Genomic DNA, 21550 nt, shown 5'->3' with positions numbered 1-21550 from the left:
TTAGGTGGAAAGCATGGCCAGCCGTAGAAAAATGCTTATTGAAATTCTCAATTATAGTGGGCTTATCGGTGGTGACAGAGTTTCCTATCCTCAGTGCAGTGGGCAGTTGGGAGGAGGTGTTCTTATTCTCCATGGACTTTACAATGTCCCAGAACTTTTTAGAGTTTGAGTTGCAGGAAGCAAATTTCTGTTTGAAAAAGCTAGCCTTGGCGTTTCTAACTGCCTGTGTGTATTGGTTTCTAACTTCCCTGAAAAGTTGCATATCGCGGGGGCAGTTCGATGCTAATGCAGAACGCCACAGGATATTTTTGTGTTGGTTAAGGGCAGTCAGGTCTGGGGAGAACCAAGGGCTATATCTGTTCCTGGTTCTAAATTTCTTGAAAGGGGCATGCTTATTTAAGATGGTGAGGAAGGCATTTAAAAAAAATAACCAGGCATCCTCGACTGAGGGGTGAGGTCAATATCCTTCCAGGATACCAGGGCGAGGTCGATTAGAAAGGCTTGCTCGTTGAAATGTTTCAGGGAGCGTTTGACAGTGATGAGTGGAGGTCGTTGACCCATTACGGGTGCAGGCAATGAGGCAGTGATCGCTGAGATCTTGGTTGAAAACAGCAGAGGTGTATTTAGAGGGCACGTTGGTTAGGATGATATCTATGAGGGTGCCAGTGTTTGCGGCTTTGGGGTTGTACCTGGTGGGTTCATTAATAATTTGTGTGAGATTGAGGGCATCAAGCTTGGATTGTAGGATGGCTGGGGTGTTAAGCATGTCCCAGTTTAGGTCACCTAGTAGCACGAGCTCTGAAGATAGATGGGGGGCAATCAGTTCACATATGGTGTCCAGAGCACAGCTAGGGTCCGAGGGGGGTCTATAGCAGGCGGCGACGGTGAGAGACTTGTTTTTGGAGAGGTGGATTTTTAAAAGTAGAAGTTCAAATTGTTTGGGTACAGACCTGGATAGCAGGACAGAACTCTGCAGGCTATCTCCGCAGTAGATTGCAACACCGCCCCCTTTGGTCGTTCTATCTTGTCTGAAAACGTTGTAGTTAGGGATGAAGATTTCAGAGATTTTGGTGGACTTCCTAAGCCAAGATTCAGACACAGCTAGGACATCCAGGTTGGCAGAGTGTGCTAAAGCAGTGAATAAAACAAACTTAGGGAGGAGGCTTCTAATGTTAACATGCATGAAACCAAGGTTATTACGGTTACAGAAGTCATCAAAAGAGAGCGCCTGTGGAGTAGGAGTGGAGCCAGGCACTGCAGGGCCTGGATTCACCTCTACATCTCCAGAGGAGCAGAGAAGAATAAGTATGAGGGTACGGCTGAAAGCTATAAGAATTGGTCGTCTGTGACGTCCAGAATAGAGAGAAAAAGGAGCAGGTTTCTGGGGGCGATAAAATAGCTTCAAGGTATAATGTACAGACAAAGGTATGGTGGAATGTGAATACAGAGGAGGTAAACCTAGGCAACTAGTGATTATGAGAGAGATATTGTCTCTAGAAACATCATTGAAACCAGAAGATGTCATAGCATGTGTGGGTGGAGGAACTGAGAGGTTGGATAAGGTATAATGAGCAGGGCTAGAGGCTCTACAGTGAAATAAGCCAATAAACACTAACCAGAACAGCAATGGACATTGCATATTGACATTAAGGAGAGGCGTGCTTAGCCGAGTGATCAAAGGGTCCAGTGAGATTCAGACAGCTAGCCGGGCCATAGGTAGCAAGCTGGTGGAAGATGGAGGGAGGTCTGTTTTTAGCCACCTCGTGCGTTTCCGTCTGTGGGTTAGTGGGGTTCCGTGTGGAAGGGGGGACCTGTCCAAGTTGGCAAAATAGTTAGTTATAGTGGCCCAAGAAAAGTGTCCGATAGACCTATTCAGATCGCAGCCGATAAGACAGCTAACGATTAGCCGGCCGCAGATGGGCGATCAGGTTACGTCGTGACGGAGGGGCCAGTTGGATAACTCCCTCGGGCAGATAACGTCGGTGGTCCAGTCGTGAAGGCCCGATGGGGCTCCGCATCGGCAGTAAAAACGGTCAGGATTGGTGATTGTAGCCCAGGAGACACTTCAGCTGGCTAGCTCAGGAATAGCCCAGGAGTGGCTGACGGAACTCTTCAGCTGGCTAGGTCCGGAATAATGTGTGTTAATTCCGGGACCGACGTTGCCAATAGTCACTCAGGTAGCAGCTAGTTAGCTGCAAGATCCAGGTGTAAATGTCCAGAGCCTGCGGTAGAAATCGGGGAAAGGAGAGAGAATAGGTCCGGTATACTCTGGTCTGAGTCGCGCTGTACAAAAACTGGCGATAGCTTTTCAAGCTAATGGATAGCTGAGGACAGCTAACCGTGGCTAGCTGAACTCCAACGTTAGCCAGTGAAAATGGCTAACCTCTGGCTAGCTTCTGTTGTGGATTTCAGATGAGGTAAATAATACTTTCTTTTTTAAATTGGTGAGGCGGGTTGCAGGAGAGTGCTTTGAGGTTGAGTTTTTAGAAGAAAAAATATAAGTGAAGAAAAATATGTAAATATATATATACACGGGACACGACAAGAGGAGGGTAGAGGACGTCTGAACTGCTACGCCATCTTGGATAATAATTATCATCCACTATCATCCACAGTAATTTTCCATCCAAGTTGTCAGACCCAGGTGGCTTGTCATTGTTGATAGACACCAATAATTATTTCACGTCTTCCACACTTTACGGAATTCAAAATTACAGTGCTTGTCTTTCATAATTTGTTGACTTATGTATGGTTGTGTAGGTTCAGAATTTGTTGTTTGTATGTCATGCATAAGTTTGCTAGTCTTTCCAATATGAGCCATCTGATTCAATGAATGATGGAGCTGAGTTCGCCTTTTTGCCCAACATTTCATTTAAGGTGTTCCAAAGCTTTGTATTATCATTCTTTATATAATTTATCTTAGTTTCATTGTACAGTTTCTTCTTTTTGTTCAGCTTAGTCAAATGATTTCTCAATTTACAGTATGTTTGCCAATCGGTTGTGCAGCCAGACTTATTTGCCATTCATTTTTAGTTAACAGGCGCACTTTTAATTCCGGTCCAAACAAAAGCACAGAAGTACATACAACGTGCCCAAAACACGGAACAATAAACTAAAGTCTGGCGCATAACAATACACACATAACATCAAAACAATTTCATACAAAGACATGGATGGAAACAGAGGACTAAATACATTCAGTGTGATTAGGGAATGAAAACCAGGTGTGTATGGAACAATACAAAACAAATGGGAATATGAAAAATGGCGCGGTGATGGTTAGAAAGCCAGTGACGTCAATCGCCGAACACCGCCCGAACAAGGAGAGGAGCGGACTTTGACGGAAGTCGTGACAGTGGGCTGGACATGCTGAGATGAGTTTGAATTGGTCTGCCTAGGTCTGTCTAGGTAATCCTGTCTAACGCAGCTTTTACATGTTTTTATTGCGTAGTAAAACTGCAAATCAAATCATATCAAATGTTATTAGTCACATGCACCAAATACAACAGGTGTTGCACTGCAAATTGTCTGGGTAGCCATTTGACTAGATGTTTAAGAGTCTTATGGCTTGGGGGTAGAAGCTGTTTAGAAGCCTCTTGGACCTAAACTTGGCGCTCCGGTACCGCCTGCCGTGCGGTAGCAGAGAGAACAGTCTATGACTAGGGTGGCTGGAGTCTTTGACAATTGTTAGGGCCTTCCTCTGACACCGCCTGGTATAGAAGTCCTGGATGGCAGGAAGCTTGGCCCCAGTGATGTACTGGACTGTTCACACTACCCTCTGTAGTGCCTTGCGGTAGGAGGCCCAGGATCCAGTTGCAGAGGGAGGTGTTTAGTCCCAGGGTCCTTAGTTTATTGATGAGCTTTGAGGGCACTATGGTGTTGAAGTTCTCAACCTGCTCCACTGCAGCCCCGTCAGTGTGGTGCTCGGTCCTCTTTTTCCTGTAGTCCACAATCATCTCCTTTGTCTTGATCACGTTGAGAGAGAGGTTGTTGTCCTGTAATTCAGGGGAATTAGAGGAACATACATTTGGTTACTTACCTAATGATTTCCAATGCCCCTTGAACAATGTACATTTGCAGCAGCACTACAACAGCTCAGCAACACAATGATAATGATTATCTGTGCTGGGTTAGTCACTGATAAGAGACCAAGGTGATTTGGATGGACTCCGTCATTCCTGTAGAGCATCTTCTATTTCCAAAAGGTGTCAAAGTTATCTTTAAAAGTTAGGCCAGCAGAGCTACAGTAGTCTTTTATCCAGATGTGCAATGCCAGTGATGGTACAGGGCCTGAAATAATTGGCCCTTTTTTGAGTCTTTCAGAACTAGAATCAGTTCTTTAAAGTCTAGTTTTAGCAGTTCCGAGCTGGCCCTCCTAATGCCGTTTGACCCCACATGGACTACAACAGTGTTAGCCTTGGAAGCAGCCTTGTAATGTCCTGTATGCATGCTTCAGGATAGCACAGTGTTTTTGCCCTGGGAACCGAGATGTTTCTCACCATAGAGCTGCCAATGATGACAGCTGGGGAAATGGCCGAGGAGGTCTGGACGTTTCTTTAGGTGACCCCTCGAGGACCGACGGGAGGTGGGGCCCGATGACCCAAGTCAGCCGTAGAATCTATCGTGGCTGACGAAGTCTCAGACACCCTCACGGTCCGATGAGGGGGAGCTCTATAGATCTGAACCCGAGGTAGGATCCCCCTGTGTTGGAAACAGGGTAGAGGACGATGGCGCGGCAACCTCCAAGGCCAGTACTCCTCAGCCAATGAGTAAAGTTGTTTGATTGTTAGAGATGAGGTGCTGTACCCCTCAACCAAATGGTATAATTGGTCCGTGTGGATCAATCAAACCCCCAACTCTACTGTTGTAAGCATCTTGCTCAAATCAAGTGAGTAAATCAGTACCAGAGATTTTATGTTGCAGTATCCCTCAGCCAATCGATAAAGGCGCCACTCCTCTAGACACATTGTTTTAGCCAATCGATAAATAAAGAGGTCAATTTTTGAAAGAGTGTTACTCCCGAGTCCCAACCAATTACCATGGGCGTCTCTAGGGAGGCTATTACCTTTTCATCCAATAAGAACAACTGTCATTGCTACGTGACACCATGTCATACATAACTGACTGACCAAAATCCATTTTTTTCTCTATCCTCTTTTCCACAGTTCCGCTACAAGAGCCGAGTCTACAGGCAGCCCCATGTGGAAGAGAAGCAGATTGCCAAACTTCACACCAAGGTGAGTGGTGTGGACAAACTTCACACTCTCTCCTAACAACCAGCTGGGGTCTCACTGCACACATGCACACAAACACACACACACACACTGTTGGGAGCAACAGAGATGCTGGAGTGTCACTTTATCTCACTTTATCTCACTGTCAACACACAGACACACAAACATATTGAGTTATGTCAGCTGTTATCACTGTTAGCCTCTGCAGTCTCTCTCTAGTATCCTGTCTGCATGTCTCTCTCTACTCTCTACTGTCCAGTCCGCATCTTTACTTTCCGTAAGAGTCAAGGAGGCATGTCATGTATATTTCATGTCTCGCCTGTGCCCACTTTACCTGGATCCTTGTGCATGTGCTCACATATGCACAAACGCACATAAGCACACAAAATAAGCATTTTGCATATCCGCCCCTGGTTAATGTGGTGACATGGAGAGAGGAGGTTGGTAGTTATTTGCTCCACAGTAGTCAACCACAGAGATTATTATTCAATGGACGTATATTTCATGACTCGCCTGTGCCAAACTTGACCTGGATCGTTGTGCATGTGCTCACACGTGCACGAACGCACATATCTGCCCCTGGTAAATGTTCACTGACTGTATGAGGAAAATATTATGAATACATGATAGATAACAATAATGAGTAAATGATAAAAGTAACTTGATGGTGTGTCATTCCTTTCTAATTGTGTTGTTATAAATGCATTTATGCTAAGGCAGTGCACACCTTTGTATTATGGGCCAAAAAAGCATCACTGTATTGAGAGAGCAGTATCCGATGGAAAACAAAGGGAGAGGGAAACAGAGATGATGGGAAGTGAGCTCATGCTGGTTTCTATACTGGTGTACAGTTCCATGTACTGTATTTCTGACACATATAGATTGACTGTGATGGAGCAGATGTAGGTGTATACAGGTCCACCCCCTACTATGTTCTGCTCTTTCCTCCTCCCTACATTTCTCTCTATCTACCTCCATCTCTTCAAAGATTCTTATTTTTGTCCTCTCCTTCTCTCCCTCACCCTTTCCTACCAAACACCCCTCCCTCCCTCCTCCCTCTTTTCTACTTCTCCATATTTTCATCATCATCCTCTTCTCCTCTCCTCCTTTCCCTCTCCTTTTCTCATCTCCTCTCTTCCTATTGTGTTTTGGGAGCTGTTCTCTTACCTATTTATATCTGGCCTGGAAAGCAGATGAGAACACTCATCCCACCGTGCACTCCATGCTCCAATCAGCACACCCCAATCATTCAATCTATCTCTCTCTCTCTCCCCCTTCTTCTGTCCCTCTTGTTCTCCCTCTTTCTCTCTTTTTTCTAACCTTCTCTCCTCCATATCTCTGACCTAAACCACACACACACACACACACACACACACACACACACACACACACACTCTCTCTCTCCACTCTCTCTCTCGCTCTCTCTCTCTCTAACTCTCCTTTTGTTCTCGCTCTCCATCTCCAGGCCAACTTGAGAAAGTTTATGGACCTCATCCAGCACCATCAGGTGGAGAAAGTATCTAGGCTGCTGGAGAGAGGGCTGGACCCCAACTACCAGGATACAGAGACTGGTGGTAATACTACACACACACACACATGCACACACTCACACATCATGAACACATGTGGTTTGACATAATCACAGTGCTAACAAGATAGATGCTGCTGAGAAATACTCCCGTGGCTCCTCACATTTAAATCCTCCCACCCACTACCAAGACAGCACAACCTAGCCCCTGATCAATCCCATTGGTTTTTAAATTAACACACAGATCAATGGCGACTCTACTCAACTCTACTCAGAGATCTGTATCATTAGCGTAGGGGAGAGAGGCCATAAGCCTCCCTGTGTGGTGTATACAGAGTTAGCAACAGGGGATAAGGAGAGGGTAAGAGCGAGCGGAGATGAACATACAGAGTTCAGAAAAATCTGTTTGAGATTGCTATTACTTATGCTCTATTAGAACTGCACAAACTATCTTCGCTATCAGTCCAACCCAATGTACTCCTTCTCTGACGAAGCATCATTGAACTGGCATTATGTACTGCCAGAATGTACTCCAATGCTCTGACCATCAATTAACAAAGAAAGGAGGGTATTTGGGGGCTAAGAGGGGGGTTAGTTGAGGTTTTAAGGCAATCAGTGCAGCTATTAGAGGTATTAGGGCTTGTAGCAGGGAAATTGAAGGGGTATTAATGCGATACAAGTGGTATTGGTAGATTAAGCCTTGTTGCTGTGAGATTGATGGATAAGGGCAGCTTGTAGAATAGCGGTCAATTATAGAGCTCTGGCTCGCTATTGATTTTGGCTGTAGAAGTACACACACAGACATGGACATAAGCATAGCCAGGCACACACACACACGCACGTTCTGTTCTAAATCCCAAGCTAATTACGTCACAATTACATGGGGCTCAGATGTAGGTCAACACCAATTGACCCCAAATATTTCCACCCACTGTGTCGCCCAGATGCCCACTCACCCCCTACCATGCCCCCTCCCTCTGTGTCTCATACAACTATTTTCTATTACATATTCATTTGAATTGATGAAGTACATTTCTTAATCTCACAGAGTAATTGGCATCTTTGTATGCCTGTCTTAAAGGTGCAATGTGGGATTGCTACATCCAGTTTTGGACTTTTGAATGAATGATATATAGCCATTGATTCTTGAAGAATATAACGTAGAAAGGCCTCGTGAGTTCACTGTCGTACCCCATCAGAACCCACAATATAAGCTTGTTTACTCCATTGTTTCTAAAGAATGTGATTGTAAACTAACACTGTTTACTAGTATGACATGGTTAAAACTATCATTTTGATCTCATGGATGGTCAGTCCTTGCATCCATAACTCTGCTCAATCATTTGAAAGTGGTTGCATTTCTCCAGCCATTCCTCATCTGTTTACCAATACAAGTGGTGGGATTCCCGCTTTGTTGTTGTTTGAATTGCAGATTGCCCCTTTAAATGAACACACTTTGCCACGATGACACTTTCAGTGTGGCAGTATCATTCATAAAAACCGTATAACGCTGTACAGTAGAACATGGTCAAAGCCTGTTATATGATTGTTTTTTTTTCTGTATTGTTCAGGTCTTTTAATAATACAGTAGAGTGAGTATGTTAAAGGCCAAGTGCAGTCAAAAACATGCTATTTGAAAAGAATGCCTGAAATTTCAGTCTGTTTTGGTGGGAGGGAGTTTTGGCCTGCCTGGTGAAATCAAATTTGTTAATATACCAGTAAGACAGAGATTTCCAGACCTCTGCCAATAACGGTTAGTTTACCCCCCACACAGACCACTCCCAGACAGTCCTAGCTAAATTCTTGCTTGAGAAATTGCTCTTTGCTAAGAAGCTATTTGTGTGTCTTTTTGGCCATTTTAATTGAAAACAATCACATGTTTCTATCCAATTTGCGACAGATTTTCACACAAATGCAAAAACAGTTTGCGCATTTTCTACCAGAGATGTGTTTCCATCAAACTGACTTTTTGTGGATAAAAGGCTGTGCGCATAGTAGTGCACATAGAAATAACTTTTGACGTTAAATTCCCATGTACCGAATGAAAAATACAAGTTAAATGGGTTTCCATCACACATGCGCCTTAGTCAACAGCTCACAGATACTGTGTGGGAAAGCTACCTAAATTATGAGATTATTATAAATAAAAGCGATATTATTTGTATTTGTCAAAAGGCAGCCGAGCATTGATCATTATGTCACCAGAATAAGACCCTCGACATTTATTGGATCATCAAGGAGCATCAACTTAATCACCTTGCACTTTCACCATCCTGTGAAGTTCATCATAACTTATTTCCTCTGTAAACTGCATGCTTTCCCGAGTCGTAGTGGGAGGACCACAAAACATATCATCACGTGACTCCCAAGTTTACTTCGAAATGATGGTTATTATATCAACATTTGAGCATAAAGGCTTTTCCAAAGCCATTTCTCGCATTATTCATTTTACCGGCACAAAAAGAACCCACCATGTCGAGTGAACAAATTATCTGTCTGCATTAAGAAATTGTACCAGCATTTCATGTTTCCATCAGACCAGTCGTGACTTTTTTCATGCGTCAAGAAATTCATCCTCATGAAATGGTTGGATGGAAACGTGGTTAGTAAGGTACTTAATTGTTACCCGGAAATAGTATTGAGACGGGAAAAATATGGCTACATTGGACCTTTAATCAATGTGTTATGGCCATTATAAATCCACTTATTGACCCATGGGCGAACATCAGTCTAGCTGGATGAGTGGTTGAGTGTGGATGAATTGATGGGATTTCATGTGGCTGCAGTGATTTGATGATGAATGACACTGACAGAGGAGAGAAAAGTGAAGATGAACAATAGAGTTCTGGGAGGACCACTTCGATTTCTGAGAAAATATGACTGTGTAAGCACAGAGTAATGGTGTTATCACCATCACTGCTGATCTGAGTATTATTGATGCACATTATTCTCTCCATGTCTATGTTATGTTCTGTTGTCTGTTCTGTTCTGTTGCCTGTTCTATCTTGTCCTGTTCTGTTCTTTTGGCTGTTCTGATCTGTTCTGTTGGCCGTTCTTTTCTGTTGTCTGTTGTGTCTGTGTTGTGTTTCCTCTATGCAGTGGTGTAAAGTACTTAAGTAAAGATACTTCAAAGTACTACTTAAGTCGTTTTTGGGGGTATCTGTACTTTACTATTACTTTTACTTTTAATTCACTACATTCTTAAAGATAATGATGTACTTTTTACTCCATACATTTTCCCTGACACCCAAAAGTATTTGTTAAATTTGGAATACTTAGCAGGACAGGAAACTTGTCTAATTCACGCACTTATCAAGAGAACATCCCCGGTCATCCCTACTGCATCTGATCTGGCGGACACACTAAACACATGCTTCGAATGTAAATGATGTCTGAGTGTTGGAGCGTGCCCCAGGCTATCTGTAAATAAAACAATAAAACAATGTAATGGTGCTGTCTGGTTTGCTTAATATAAAGAATTTGAGTATTTTCTAGCAAATACATTTACTCTTGATACTTAAGTATATTTAAAATCAAATACTTTTAAACTTTTACTCAAGTAGGATTTTACTGGGTGACTTTCACTTTTACTTGAGTCATTTTCTATTAAGTTATCTTTACTTTTACTCAAGTATGACAATTGGGTGTGGCCCCAGGCAGAAGAAGTTTAAGACCCATGATCTACACTGTATTCCGTCGATGTCATTCTACAGAGACCCCCCTGACGTTTGCGGCCCACCTGGATAACGTGGTGGAGATCATAAAGGTTCTGAAGAATGGAGGGGCCCACCTGGACTTCAGGGCCAAAGACGGCATGACGGCCCTACACAAAGCTGCTAGGTCCAAGAACCAGGTTACTCTGATGGTACGGGGACACACACACCCACTCACACATGCGTACTCACATGAACACACACAACATTAACCCTGCCACTCTTATGGTTACCCATACATTGTATTGATACGTATTGTATTTGTGTTAGGGTTAGGCCCCTACTCTACTACCACATATCTACAACACAAAATCCATGTTTGCGTGTGTGTATAGTGCATATGTGATTGTGCATGCATGTGTCTGTGCCTGTGTTTGTGTCTCTTCACAGACCCACTGTTCCATAAGGTGTATTTTGATCTAAATCTAATGTCAATGTGTGTGTGCCTGCCTGCATGCATATGTCTGTGTGTATGTGTGTGTGTTGCAGACCCTGTTGGAGCTTGGTTTGTCTCCAGACTATAAGGACAGTCGGGGTCTGACGGCGCTCTACCACACAGCCATGGTGGGAGGAGACCCGTTGTGCTGTGAGTTGCTGCTACATGAACACGCCACCGTCTGCTGCCAAGACGAAAACGGCTGGCACGAAGTCCACCAGGTACACACACACACACAGGCATACACACACGCACACATACTGTTTTCCCTGTACGTGTGTGTACGTGTGTGTGCGCGTGCTTGTGTGTGTAGAGATGGTTGATAGCTCTCCTAGACCCTCTCCCTTCCTGTGCTACTCTGATTGCTATCAGCTCTAGCCAGCAGTACTTTCTCTTCTCTAGAACATGGCACTGTCAACATATCAAACACAACTCTCCTCTAGGTTAGCCTATCAGTTAACTATCATCAAAACGCATTTACATCCTTCGAAAACGAGCCTTGCCCATGTGCTACGGAAATGCCTCCGCTTCCTTTGCGCTCTCCTCCCTCGCTCCACCACTGACTCTCTTTCGCTCACTCTCTGTCAACCAGTTACTCTAAATTACTTTGGATTTATGTAGGTTTTCAAATTATACTTTGATACATCTTTCCTTATTTAGCACTGGTGTCTTTCTACATCTGTTCACTACATTCCCCTAGAACTGATTCTTCCATCTGATGACTGGGTTCAAACTAAGGACACAATATCCTAAACTCCAGGGCCTCAGTGCTGCCTACTCTGCAGAACACTGACATCTAGTGGACTTGGCATGTAACTGAGGCCTGACTCTAGGGCAAAGCCAAAGCAGAGACTTATATAGCTCGTGTCACCATCTGTATTATATGTTGTATGTTTAAGCAATAAGGCACGAGGGGGTGTGGTATATGGACATATAACATGCGCCTGGATACAGTCCTTAGTCGTGTTTATTGGTCATATACCACAAACCCCCAATGTGCCTTATTGCAATTATAAACTGGTTACCAACGTAATTAGACCAGTAAATAGTATTTTTTGTATCATACCCGTGGTATCTGTTTCTAATTATAAAACGGGTGGTTCAAGCCCTGAATGCTGATTGGCTGAAAGCTGTGGTATATCAGACCGTATACCAAGGGTATGACAAAACATGTATTTTTACTGCTCTAATTACATTGGTATGTATTCAGACCCTTTGCTATGAGGCTCAAAATTGAGCTCAGGTGCATCCTGTTTCCATTGATAATCCTTGAGACATTTCTATAACTTGATTGGAGTCCACCTGTGTAAATTAATTTGATTGGACATGATTTGGAAAGGCAACACACCTGTCTATCATTCTTAAATAGAAGAAGTTTGGAACCACCAAGACTATTCCAAGAGCTGGCCGCCCGTCCAAACTGAGCAATTGGGGGAGAAGAGCCTTGGTCAGGGAGGTGACCAAGAACCCGATGGTCACTCTGACAGAGCTCCTGAGTTCATCTGGGGAGATGGGAGAACCTTCCAGAAGTACAACCATCTCTGCAGCACTCCACAATTCAGACTTTTATGGTAGAGTGGCTAGACGGAAGCCACTCCTCAGTAAAAGGCACATGACAGCCTGCTTGGAGTTTTCCAAAAGGCACCTAAAGGACTCTCAGACCATGAGAAACAAGATTCTCTGGTCTGATGAAACCAACATTGAACTCTTTGACCTGAATGCCAAGCATCACGTCTGGAGGAAACCTGGCACCATCCCTACGCTGAAGCATGGTGGTGGCAGCATCATGCTGTGGGGATGTTTATTATTGGGAGGGACTGGTAGACTTGTCAGGATCGAGGGAAAGATGAACGGAACAAAGTACAGAGAGATCCTTGATGAAAACCTGCTCCAGAGCGCTCAGGAACGCAGACTGGGGTGAAGGTTCACCTTCCAACAGGACAACAACCCTAAACACACAGCCAAGACAATGCAGGAGTGGCTTCGGGACAAGTCTCTGAATGTCCTTGAGTAGCCCAGCCAGAGACCGGACTTGAACCTGATCGAACATCTCTGGAGAGACCTGAAATGCGATGCTCCCCATCCAACCTGACAGAGCTTGAAATGATCTGCAGAGAAGAATGAGAGAAACTCCCTAAATAGAGGTGTGTCAAACTTGTAGCGTCATACCCAAGAAGACTTGAGGCTGTAATTGCTGCCAAAGGTGCTTCAACAAAGCGCTGAGTAAAGGGCCTGAATACTTTTGTAAATGTTTTATATTTCTTTTTTTTTAAAGTTTAATAAATGTGCAAAAAATTCTATAAACCAGTTTTTGCTTTGTCATTATGGGGTATTATTTGTAGATTGATGAGGAAAAAAACTAATACAATTTAGAATAAGTGCTAGTAGTTTAAACAGGCAGCTCGGTACGTTCAGCTTGTCAACACTTCTTACAAAAACAAGTAGGGATGAAGTCAATCTCTCCTCCATTTTGAGCCATGAGAGATTGACATCCATTTCATTAATGTTAGCTCTCTGTACATTTAAGGGCCAGCCAAGCTGCCCTGTTCAGAGCCAATTGTAATTTTCCATTTTAAAGTTCCTCTTTGTGGCACCTGACCACACTACTGAACAGTAGTACAGGTGTGACAAAACTAGAGCCTGTAGGACCTGCCTTGTTGATTGCGTTGTTAAGAAGGGAGAGCAGTGCTTTATTATGGACAGACTTCTCCCCATCTAAGCTACTCATGTATTAATATGTTTTGACAATGACAGTTTAAATTTTGTATTTATTTTTTATTTAACCTGTTGAGGACAGACGTTCCGCTAGCGGAACCCTGTTCCGCCTGCGGAACCCCTAGCCAACAGCCAATGGCATCGCACGGCGCGAAATATAAAACCAACTAAAATACCACAATTCAATTTTCTCAAACAATCAACTATTTTACACCATTTTAAAGATAAGACTCTCGTTAATCTAACCACATTGTCCGATTACAAAAAGGCTTTACAGCGAAAGCAAAACATTCGATTATGTTAGGAGAGTACATAGACACAAATAATCACACAGCCATTTTCCAAGCAAGCATATATGTCACATAAACCCAAACCACAGCTAAATGCAGCACTAACCTTTGATGATCTTCATCAGATGACAACCCTAGGACATTATGTTATACAATACATGCATGTTTTGTTCAATCAAGTTCATATTTATATCAAAAAACAGCTTTTTACATTAGCATGTGATGTTCAGAACTAGCATACCCACCAAAAACTTCCGGTGAATTTACTAAATTACTCATGATAAACGTTGACAAAATACATAACAATTATTTTAAGAATTATAGATACAGAACTCCTTTATGCAATCGCTATGTTCGATTTTAAAATAGCTTTTGGCGAAAGCACATTTCGCAATTTTCTGAGTACATAGCTCGGCCATCACGGCTAGCTATTTTAACATCCGCCAACTTCGGGGTCACCTAAACTCAGAATTACTATTAGAAAAATTGGATTACCTTTGCTGTTCTTCGTCAGAATGCACTCCCAGGACTTCTACTTCAACAACAAATGTTGTTTAGTTCCAAATAATCCATAGTTATATCCAAATACCTCCGTTTTGTTCGTGCGTTCAGGTCACTATACAAAGGGTAACGCGCGAGTGTATTTAGTGAAAAAAAAATTCGAAATATTCCATTACCGTACCTAGAAGCATATCAAACGCTGTTTAAAATCAATTTTTATGCTATTTTTCTCGTGAAATAGTGATAATATTCCAACCGGGCAACGTTGTATTCATTCAAAGAGAGAAAGAAAAACATGGCGAGTTCTCGTGACCCCGCATCTCCAGTCTCACTGTCCCCAGGCTGACCACTTACAAACTCTGCTCCTATACTTTGCCCAGAGACAGCAGACACCCCATTCCACTTTCTGGCGGCTTTAGAGAGCCAATGGAAGCCTTAGAAAGTGTCACGTTACAGCACAGATGCTGTATTTTCGATAGAGATGCAACAGAAGGACAACAAATTGTCAGACAGGGCACTTCCTGCATGGAATCTTCTCAGGTTTTGGCCTGCCATATGAGTTCTGTTATACTCACAGACACCATTCAAACAGTTTTAGAAACTTTAGAGTGTTTTCTATCCAAATCTACTAATTATATGCATATTCTAGTTTCTGGGCAGGAGTAGTAACCAGATTAAATCGGGTACGTTTTTTATCCGGCCGTGAAAATACTGCCCCCTATCTCAAAGAAGTTAACTAGGCAAGTCAGTTAAAAACAAATTCTTATTTACAATGACGGCCTACTCCGGCCAAATCTGGACGACGCTGGGCCAATTGTGCCCCACCCTATGGGACTGCCAATCACAGTCAGATGTGATACAGCCTGGATTTGAACCAGGTACTATAGTGACACCTCTTGCACTGAGATGCAGTGCCTTAGACCATTGCGCAACTTGGGAGTGGTGACTAAACTACAATCTAGGGTTACTCCAATCAGTTTAGTCACCTCAACTTGCTCAATTTCCACATTAAATGAATCATGTAACAATTATCTCAGTATCTTGGGGCACCGTGAGAACTTATTTAACAAATTACTATCTCCCGAATTAAACTCTTAAAAGATGTATTCATATCTATAGATAACAGTCACTTATTAATGTATTTTTACCTCATATCAGTCTCATTCTGAATGTCATAATATTCTATAAATCTGCACGAACACTAGTCTACATGATGACTCAGCTTACACAAATTGGCTTAATTATTTATTTACTAACTAAATAAATAATTACACAAAAATACATAAACACACAGTATAAGTTGAATTGATTACTAACATAATGCAATGAAAAGTCCCTAGTGGACTAACCCGATATGACAGCTGGTTACACAATGAAAGGGGTGGGGAAAGAAAGAGTGGGAGAAGGAGAGACAAAGGAATTAAACTATCGTGCATACAGTTGAATAATACGCTCATCGTAAATATGTAAACCTGACCCCTTGAATGTGTACACTTTCAGAGATACAGTTATTTAGTTATACCATCCTTAATGATATCACAAAACAACTTATTTGACATGATTATTGTTTGGAGCCCCACCAACCATTTCCCACATTTTTTATGAAGAAACATTGTTTCATTGTCCACTTTTGGATGTTGGAGTTTTGACTGCAGATTCTCTCTCAACACACAAAGGATTTTTGAGTTCTCCATACTGCCATACACGAGAGAGAAAGTTTACGACCGGACGTTAAAGTCCTAGAACCGGCCCCACTCTCTTTGATCCTCACCCAGGAGGGAAAGTCATGATACTAACTGCAGTTCTTTGTTAAGTGTTGCAGTCATATCAGCCGCTGTGGTAGCTGACATGTATAGTGTTGAGTCATCCGCATACATAGACACAGCCAGTGGCATGTCATTAGTAAAAATGTTAAAAAGTAAGGGGCCTAAACAGCGGCCCTGGCGAATTCCTGATTCTACCTGGATTATGTCGGAGAGGATTCCATTAAAGAACACCCTCTGTGTTCTGTTAGACAGGTAACTCTTTATCCACAACACAGCAGGGGGTGTAAAGCCATAACACATACATTTTTCCAGCAGATCGATAATGTCATAAGCCGCACTGAAGTCTAACAAAACAGCACACACAATATTTTTATTATCAATTTCTCTCAGCCAATCATCAGTCATTTATGTAAGTGCTGTAAATGTTGAATGTCTTTCCCTATAAACGTGCTGACCAACTGGCAAGTATCTTTACTGACATTTTCAACCTCTCCCTGTCTGAGTCTGTAATACCAACATGTTTCAAGCAGACCACCATACTTCCTGTGCCCAAGAACACTAAGGTAACCTGACTAAATGACTACCGACCTGTAGCACTGCTTTGAAAGGCTGGTCATGGCTCACATCAACACCATTATCCCAGAGACCCTAGACCCACTCCAATTTGCATAACGCCCCAACAGATCCACAGATGATGCAATCCCTATTGCCCTTTCACACCTGGACAAAAGGAACACCTATGTGAGAATGCTATTCATTGACTACAGCTCATAGTGCCCTGAAAACTCATCACTAAGCTAAGGACCCTGGGACTAAACACCTCCCTCTGCAACTGGACCCTGGACTTCCTGACGGGCCGCCCCCAGGTGGTAAGGGTAGGTCACAACACATCCGCCACACTGATCGTCAACACGGGGGACCCTCAGGGGTGCGTGCTCAGTCCTCTCCTGTACTCCCTGTTTACTCATGACTGCACGGCCAGGTATGACTCCAACACCATCATTACATTTGCCGATGACACAGCAGTGGTAGGCCTGATCACCGACAACGATGAGACAGCCTATAGGGAGGAGGTCAGATACCTGACCGTGTGGTGCAAGGACAAATGCCTGTTATGGCAACTGCTCGGCCTCCAACTGCAAGGTACTACAGAGGGTAGTGAGTACGGCCCAGTACATCACCGGGGCCAAGCTTCCTGCCATCCAGGACCTCTATACCAGGTGGTGTCAGAGAAAGGCCCTAAAAATTGTCAAAAACTCCAGCCACCCTAGTCATAGACTGTTCTCTCTGCCACCGCACGGCAAGCGGTACCAGAGCGCCAAGTCTTGGTCCAAGAGGCTTCTAAACAGCTTATAACCCCAAGCCATAACACTCCTATAGATATAGATCTAACGAAATGGCCACCCAGACTATTTGCATTGCCCCCCTCCCCCTCGTCTATGCTGCTGATACTCTCTGTTATTATCTATGCATTATCTGTCACTTTAATAATTCTACCTACAGTTGAAGTCGGAAGTTTACATACACCTTAGCCTAATGCATTTAAACTCAGTTTTTCACAATTCCTGACATTTAATCCTAGTAAAAATTCCCGGTCTTAGGTCAGTTAGGATCACCACTTTATTTTAAGAATGTGAAATGTCAGAATAATAGTAGAGAGAATGATTTCTTTCATATTTTATTTCTTTCATCACATTCCCAGTGGGTCAGAAGTTTACATACACTCAATTAGTATTTGTTAGCATTGCCTTTAAATTGTTTAACTTGGGTCAAACGTTTCGGGTAGCCTTCCACAAGCTTCCCACAATAAGTTGGGTGAATGTTGGCCCATTTCGCCTGACAGAGCTGGTGTAATTGAGTCAGGTTTGTAGGCCTCCTTGCTCGCACACACTTCCAGTTCTGCCCACACATTTTCTGTAGGATTGAGGTCAGGACTTTGTGGTGGCCACTCCAATACCTTGACATTGTTGTCCTTAAGCCATTTTGCCACAATTTGGGTCTTCCACTAACTGGAAGACCCATTTGGAAGACCCATTTGCAACCAAGCTTTAACTTCCTGACTGATGTCTTGAGATGTTGCTTCAACATATCCACATAATTTTCTCCTCATGATGTCATCTATTTTGTGAAGTGCACCAGTCCTTCCTGCAGCAAAGCACACCCACAACATGGTGCTGCCAACCCCGTGCTTCAAGGTTGGGGTGGTGTTCTTCGGCTTGCAAGCCTCCCCTTTTTCCTCCAAACATAACGATGGTCATTATGGCCAAACAGTTCTATTTTTGTTTCATCAGACCAGAGGACATTTCTCTAAAAAGTACGATCTTTGTCCCTATGTCCAGTTGCAAACCATAGTCTGGCTTTTTTATGGCGGTTTTGGAGCAGTAGCTTCTTCCTTGCTGAGCAGCCTTTCAGGTTATGTCGATATAGGACTCATTTTACTGTGGATATAGATACTTTTGTACCTGTTTCCTCCAGCATCTTCACAAGGTCCTTTGCTGTTGTTCTGGGATTGATTTGCACTTTTCGCACCAAAGTACATTCATCTCTAGGATACAGAACGCGTCTCCTTCCTGAGCGGTATGACGGCTGCGTGTGTCCCATGGTGTTTATACTTGCTTACTATTGTTTCTACAGATGAATGTGGTACCTTCATTTGGAAATTGCTCCCAAGGATGAACCAGACTTGTGAAGGTCTACAATTTTTTTATGAGGTCTTGGCTGATTTCTTTAGATTTTCCCATGATGTCAAGCAAAGAGGTCAATACGTTTGAAGGTAGGCCTTGAAATACATCCACAGGTACACCTCCAATTGACTCAAATGATGTCGTAGCTTATCAGAAGCTTCTAAAGCCATGACATAATTTTTTGGAATTTTCCAAGCTGTTTAAAGGCACAGTCAACTTAGTGTATGTAAACTTCTGACCCACTGGAATTGTGACACAGTGAATTTGTGGAGTGGTTGAAAAATGAGATTTAATGACTCCAACCTAAGGGTATGTAAACTTCCGACTTCAACTGTACACGTACACTACCGGTCAAAAGTTTTAGAACACCTACTTACTCATTCAAGGATTTTACTTTATTTTTTACTATTTTCTACATTGTAGATTATTAGTGAAGTCATAGAAACTATAAATGACACACATTATGTAGTAACCAAAAAATTATGTAAAGAATTATATAACCAAAAAAAAGTGTTAAACAAATCAAAATATATGACTGACAGCTTTGCACACTCTTGGCATTCTCTCAACCAGCTTCATGAGGTAGACACCTGGAATGCATTTCAATTAACAGGTGTGCCTTCTTAAAAGGAATTTCTTTCCTTCTTAATGTGTTTGAGCCAATCAGTTGTGTTTGGTAAGGTAGGGGGGTATACAGAAGATAACCCTATTTGGTAAAAGATGCAGTCCATATTATGGCAAGAACAGCTCAAATAAGCAAAGAGAAACGACAATCCATCATTACTTTAAGACATGAAGGTCAGTCAATGCAGAACATTTCAAGAACTTTGAAAGTTTCTTCAAGAGCACTCGCAAAAACCATCAAGCGCTATGATGAAACTGGTTCTCATGAGGACCGCCACAGGAAAGGAAGACCCAGAGTTACCTCTGCTGCAGAGGACAAGTTCATTAGTGTTATTAACCTCAGAAATTTCAGCCCAAATAAATGCTTCACAGATTTCAAGTAACAAACACATCTCAACATCAACTTTCCAATAGGTGTGGAGTGTTCCGAAGGGGTCCAGTCTCAGTCCTGACTTTAAATCTTCTTGAAAATGTTAGACAAGGTTTGACTATTGCTGTCAATCCGTGATTCCCAACCAAATTGAATGAGCTCGAGTAACAATTGATATATGTTGCCCTAAGAGTTGTGCAGAGAGTTGGTAGAGTTATATAAAAAAATATTTATAGTTGTAATTGCTGACAAAGGTGCTTCCACCAAGTATTAACTCTGGGGTGTGAAGACATACGCAATCTCTTTCAATTTGAAAAAGTGCAGCAGGTTGTGTAGATCTGTAGGATTTTTTTTATGTAATCCTTTTTAAGTTTAGAATGTGACAACTGTGAATGCGGTGTGTAGACTTTCACTAGGTACTGTATAATAAATATATAAATTATAATAAACATTTATTGTTTTCTGTGTGTTTGTGTGCGTGTGTACAGGCTTGTCGGAATGGCTTTGTCCAGCACCTGGAGCATCTGCTGTTCTACGGGGCGGACATGAGCGCACAGAACGCCTCAGGGAACACAGCGCTGCACATTTGTGCTCTCTACAATCAGGTGAGCTGTGTGTGTGCGCGCGTGTGTGTTTGTTAATACAAGTGTAACTGCCCTTCTTCCACCTGGTTTGATTGTGTAGGCCTGGAGGTCTCCCTGATGTCTCTCTGTTAACCTGTTCTACTTGTGTTCAAGTCTGTAGTGTCTGAGTGAATTAACTGAACCCACCACCACTCATTACTGACCTTACACACATACACACACACATCTGCTTCTCGTTACGTTCATATGAGATGTAAGTAAATCCACAATTAAATGGCAGTTATTTCCGTTAACATAATGCTTTTCCACAATTAATAGCAATTGGAGGAGAGGATCATGAGTAAGGGTGGAGAATGAGTGACAAGGGGTTAAGTCTGTCTCTCATTCCCACCACACAGCTCTCCTCCTACTCTAGACTCAATTAGACCCCAGATTTGTACAGTGGGGGAAAAAGGTATTTGATCCCCTGCTGATTTTGTACGTTTGCCCACTGACAAAGAAATTATCAGTCTATAATTTTAATGGTAGGTTTATTTGAACAGTGAGAGACAAAATAACAACAAAAATATCCAGAAAAACGCATGTCAAAAATGTTATAAATTGATTTGCATTTTAATGAGGAAAATAAGTATTTGACCCCCTCTCAATCAGAAAGATTTCTGGCTCCTAGGTGTCTTTTATACAGGTAACGAGCTGAGATTAGGAGCACACTCTTAAAGGGAGTGCTCCTAACCGCAGCTTGTTACCTGTATAAAAGACACCTGTCCACAGAAGCAATCAATCAATCAGATTCCAAACTCTCCACCATGGCCAAGACCAAAGAGCTCTCCAAGGATGTCAGGGACAAGATTGTAGACCTACACAAGGCTGGAATGGGCTACAAGACCTTCGCCAAGCAGCTTGGTGAGAAGGTGACAGCAGTTGGTACAATTATTCGCAAATGGAAGAAACACAAAAGAACTGTCAGTCTCCCTCGGGCTGGGGCTCCATGCAAGATCTCACCTCGTGGAGTTGCAATGATCATGAGAACGGTGAGGAATCAGCCCAGAACTACATGGGAGGATCTTGTCAATGATCTCAAGGCAGCTGGGACCATAGTCACCAA

At 42.8% G+C, this 21550-nt stretch overlaps 1 protein-coding gene across 1 annotated transcript in view; it reads left to right on the top strand.

Moving 5' to 3' along the window:
• LOC106561908 (SH3 and multiple ankyrin repeat domains protein 2) overlaps positions 1 to 21550 on the top strand; it is a 271718-nt gene that overhangs the window by 110631 nt on the left and 139537 nt on the right. The window contains 5 exon segments of the mRNA XM_045688948.1: positions 5166 to 5237; positions 6700 to 6808; positions 10476 to 10627; positions 10965 to 11132; positions 20350 to 20466. Coding sequence (XP_045544904.1) covers positions 5166 to 5237; positions 6700 to 6808; positions 10476 to 10627; positions 10965 to 11132; positions 20350 to 20466 — 618 coding nt within the window.

The sequence above is a fragment of the Salmo salar genome, chromosome ssa11, assembly GCF_905237065.1.
Source record: "Salmo salar chromosome ssa11, Ssal_v3.1, whole genome shotgun sequence".
Classification (NCBI taxonomy): Eukaryota; Metazoa; Chordata; class Actinopteri; order Salmoniformes; family Salmonidae; genus Salmo; species Salmo salar.
This window is presented reverse-complemented; position numbering and strand designations above follow the sequence as displayed.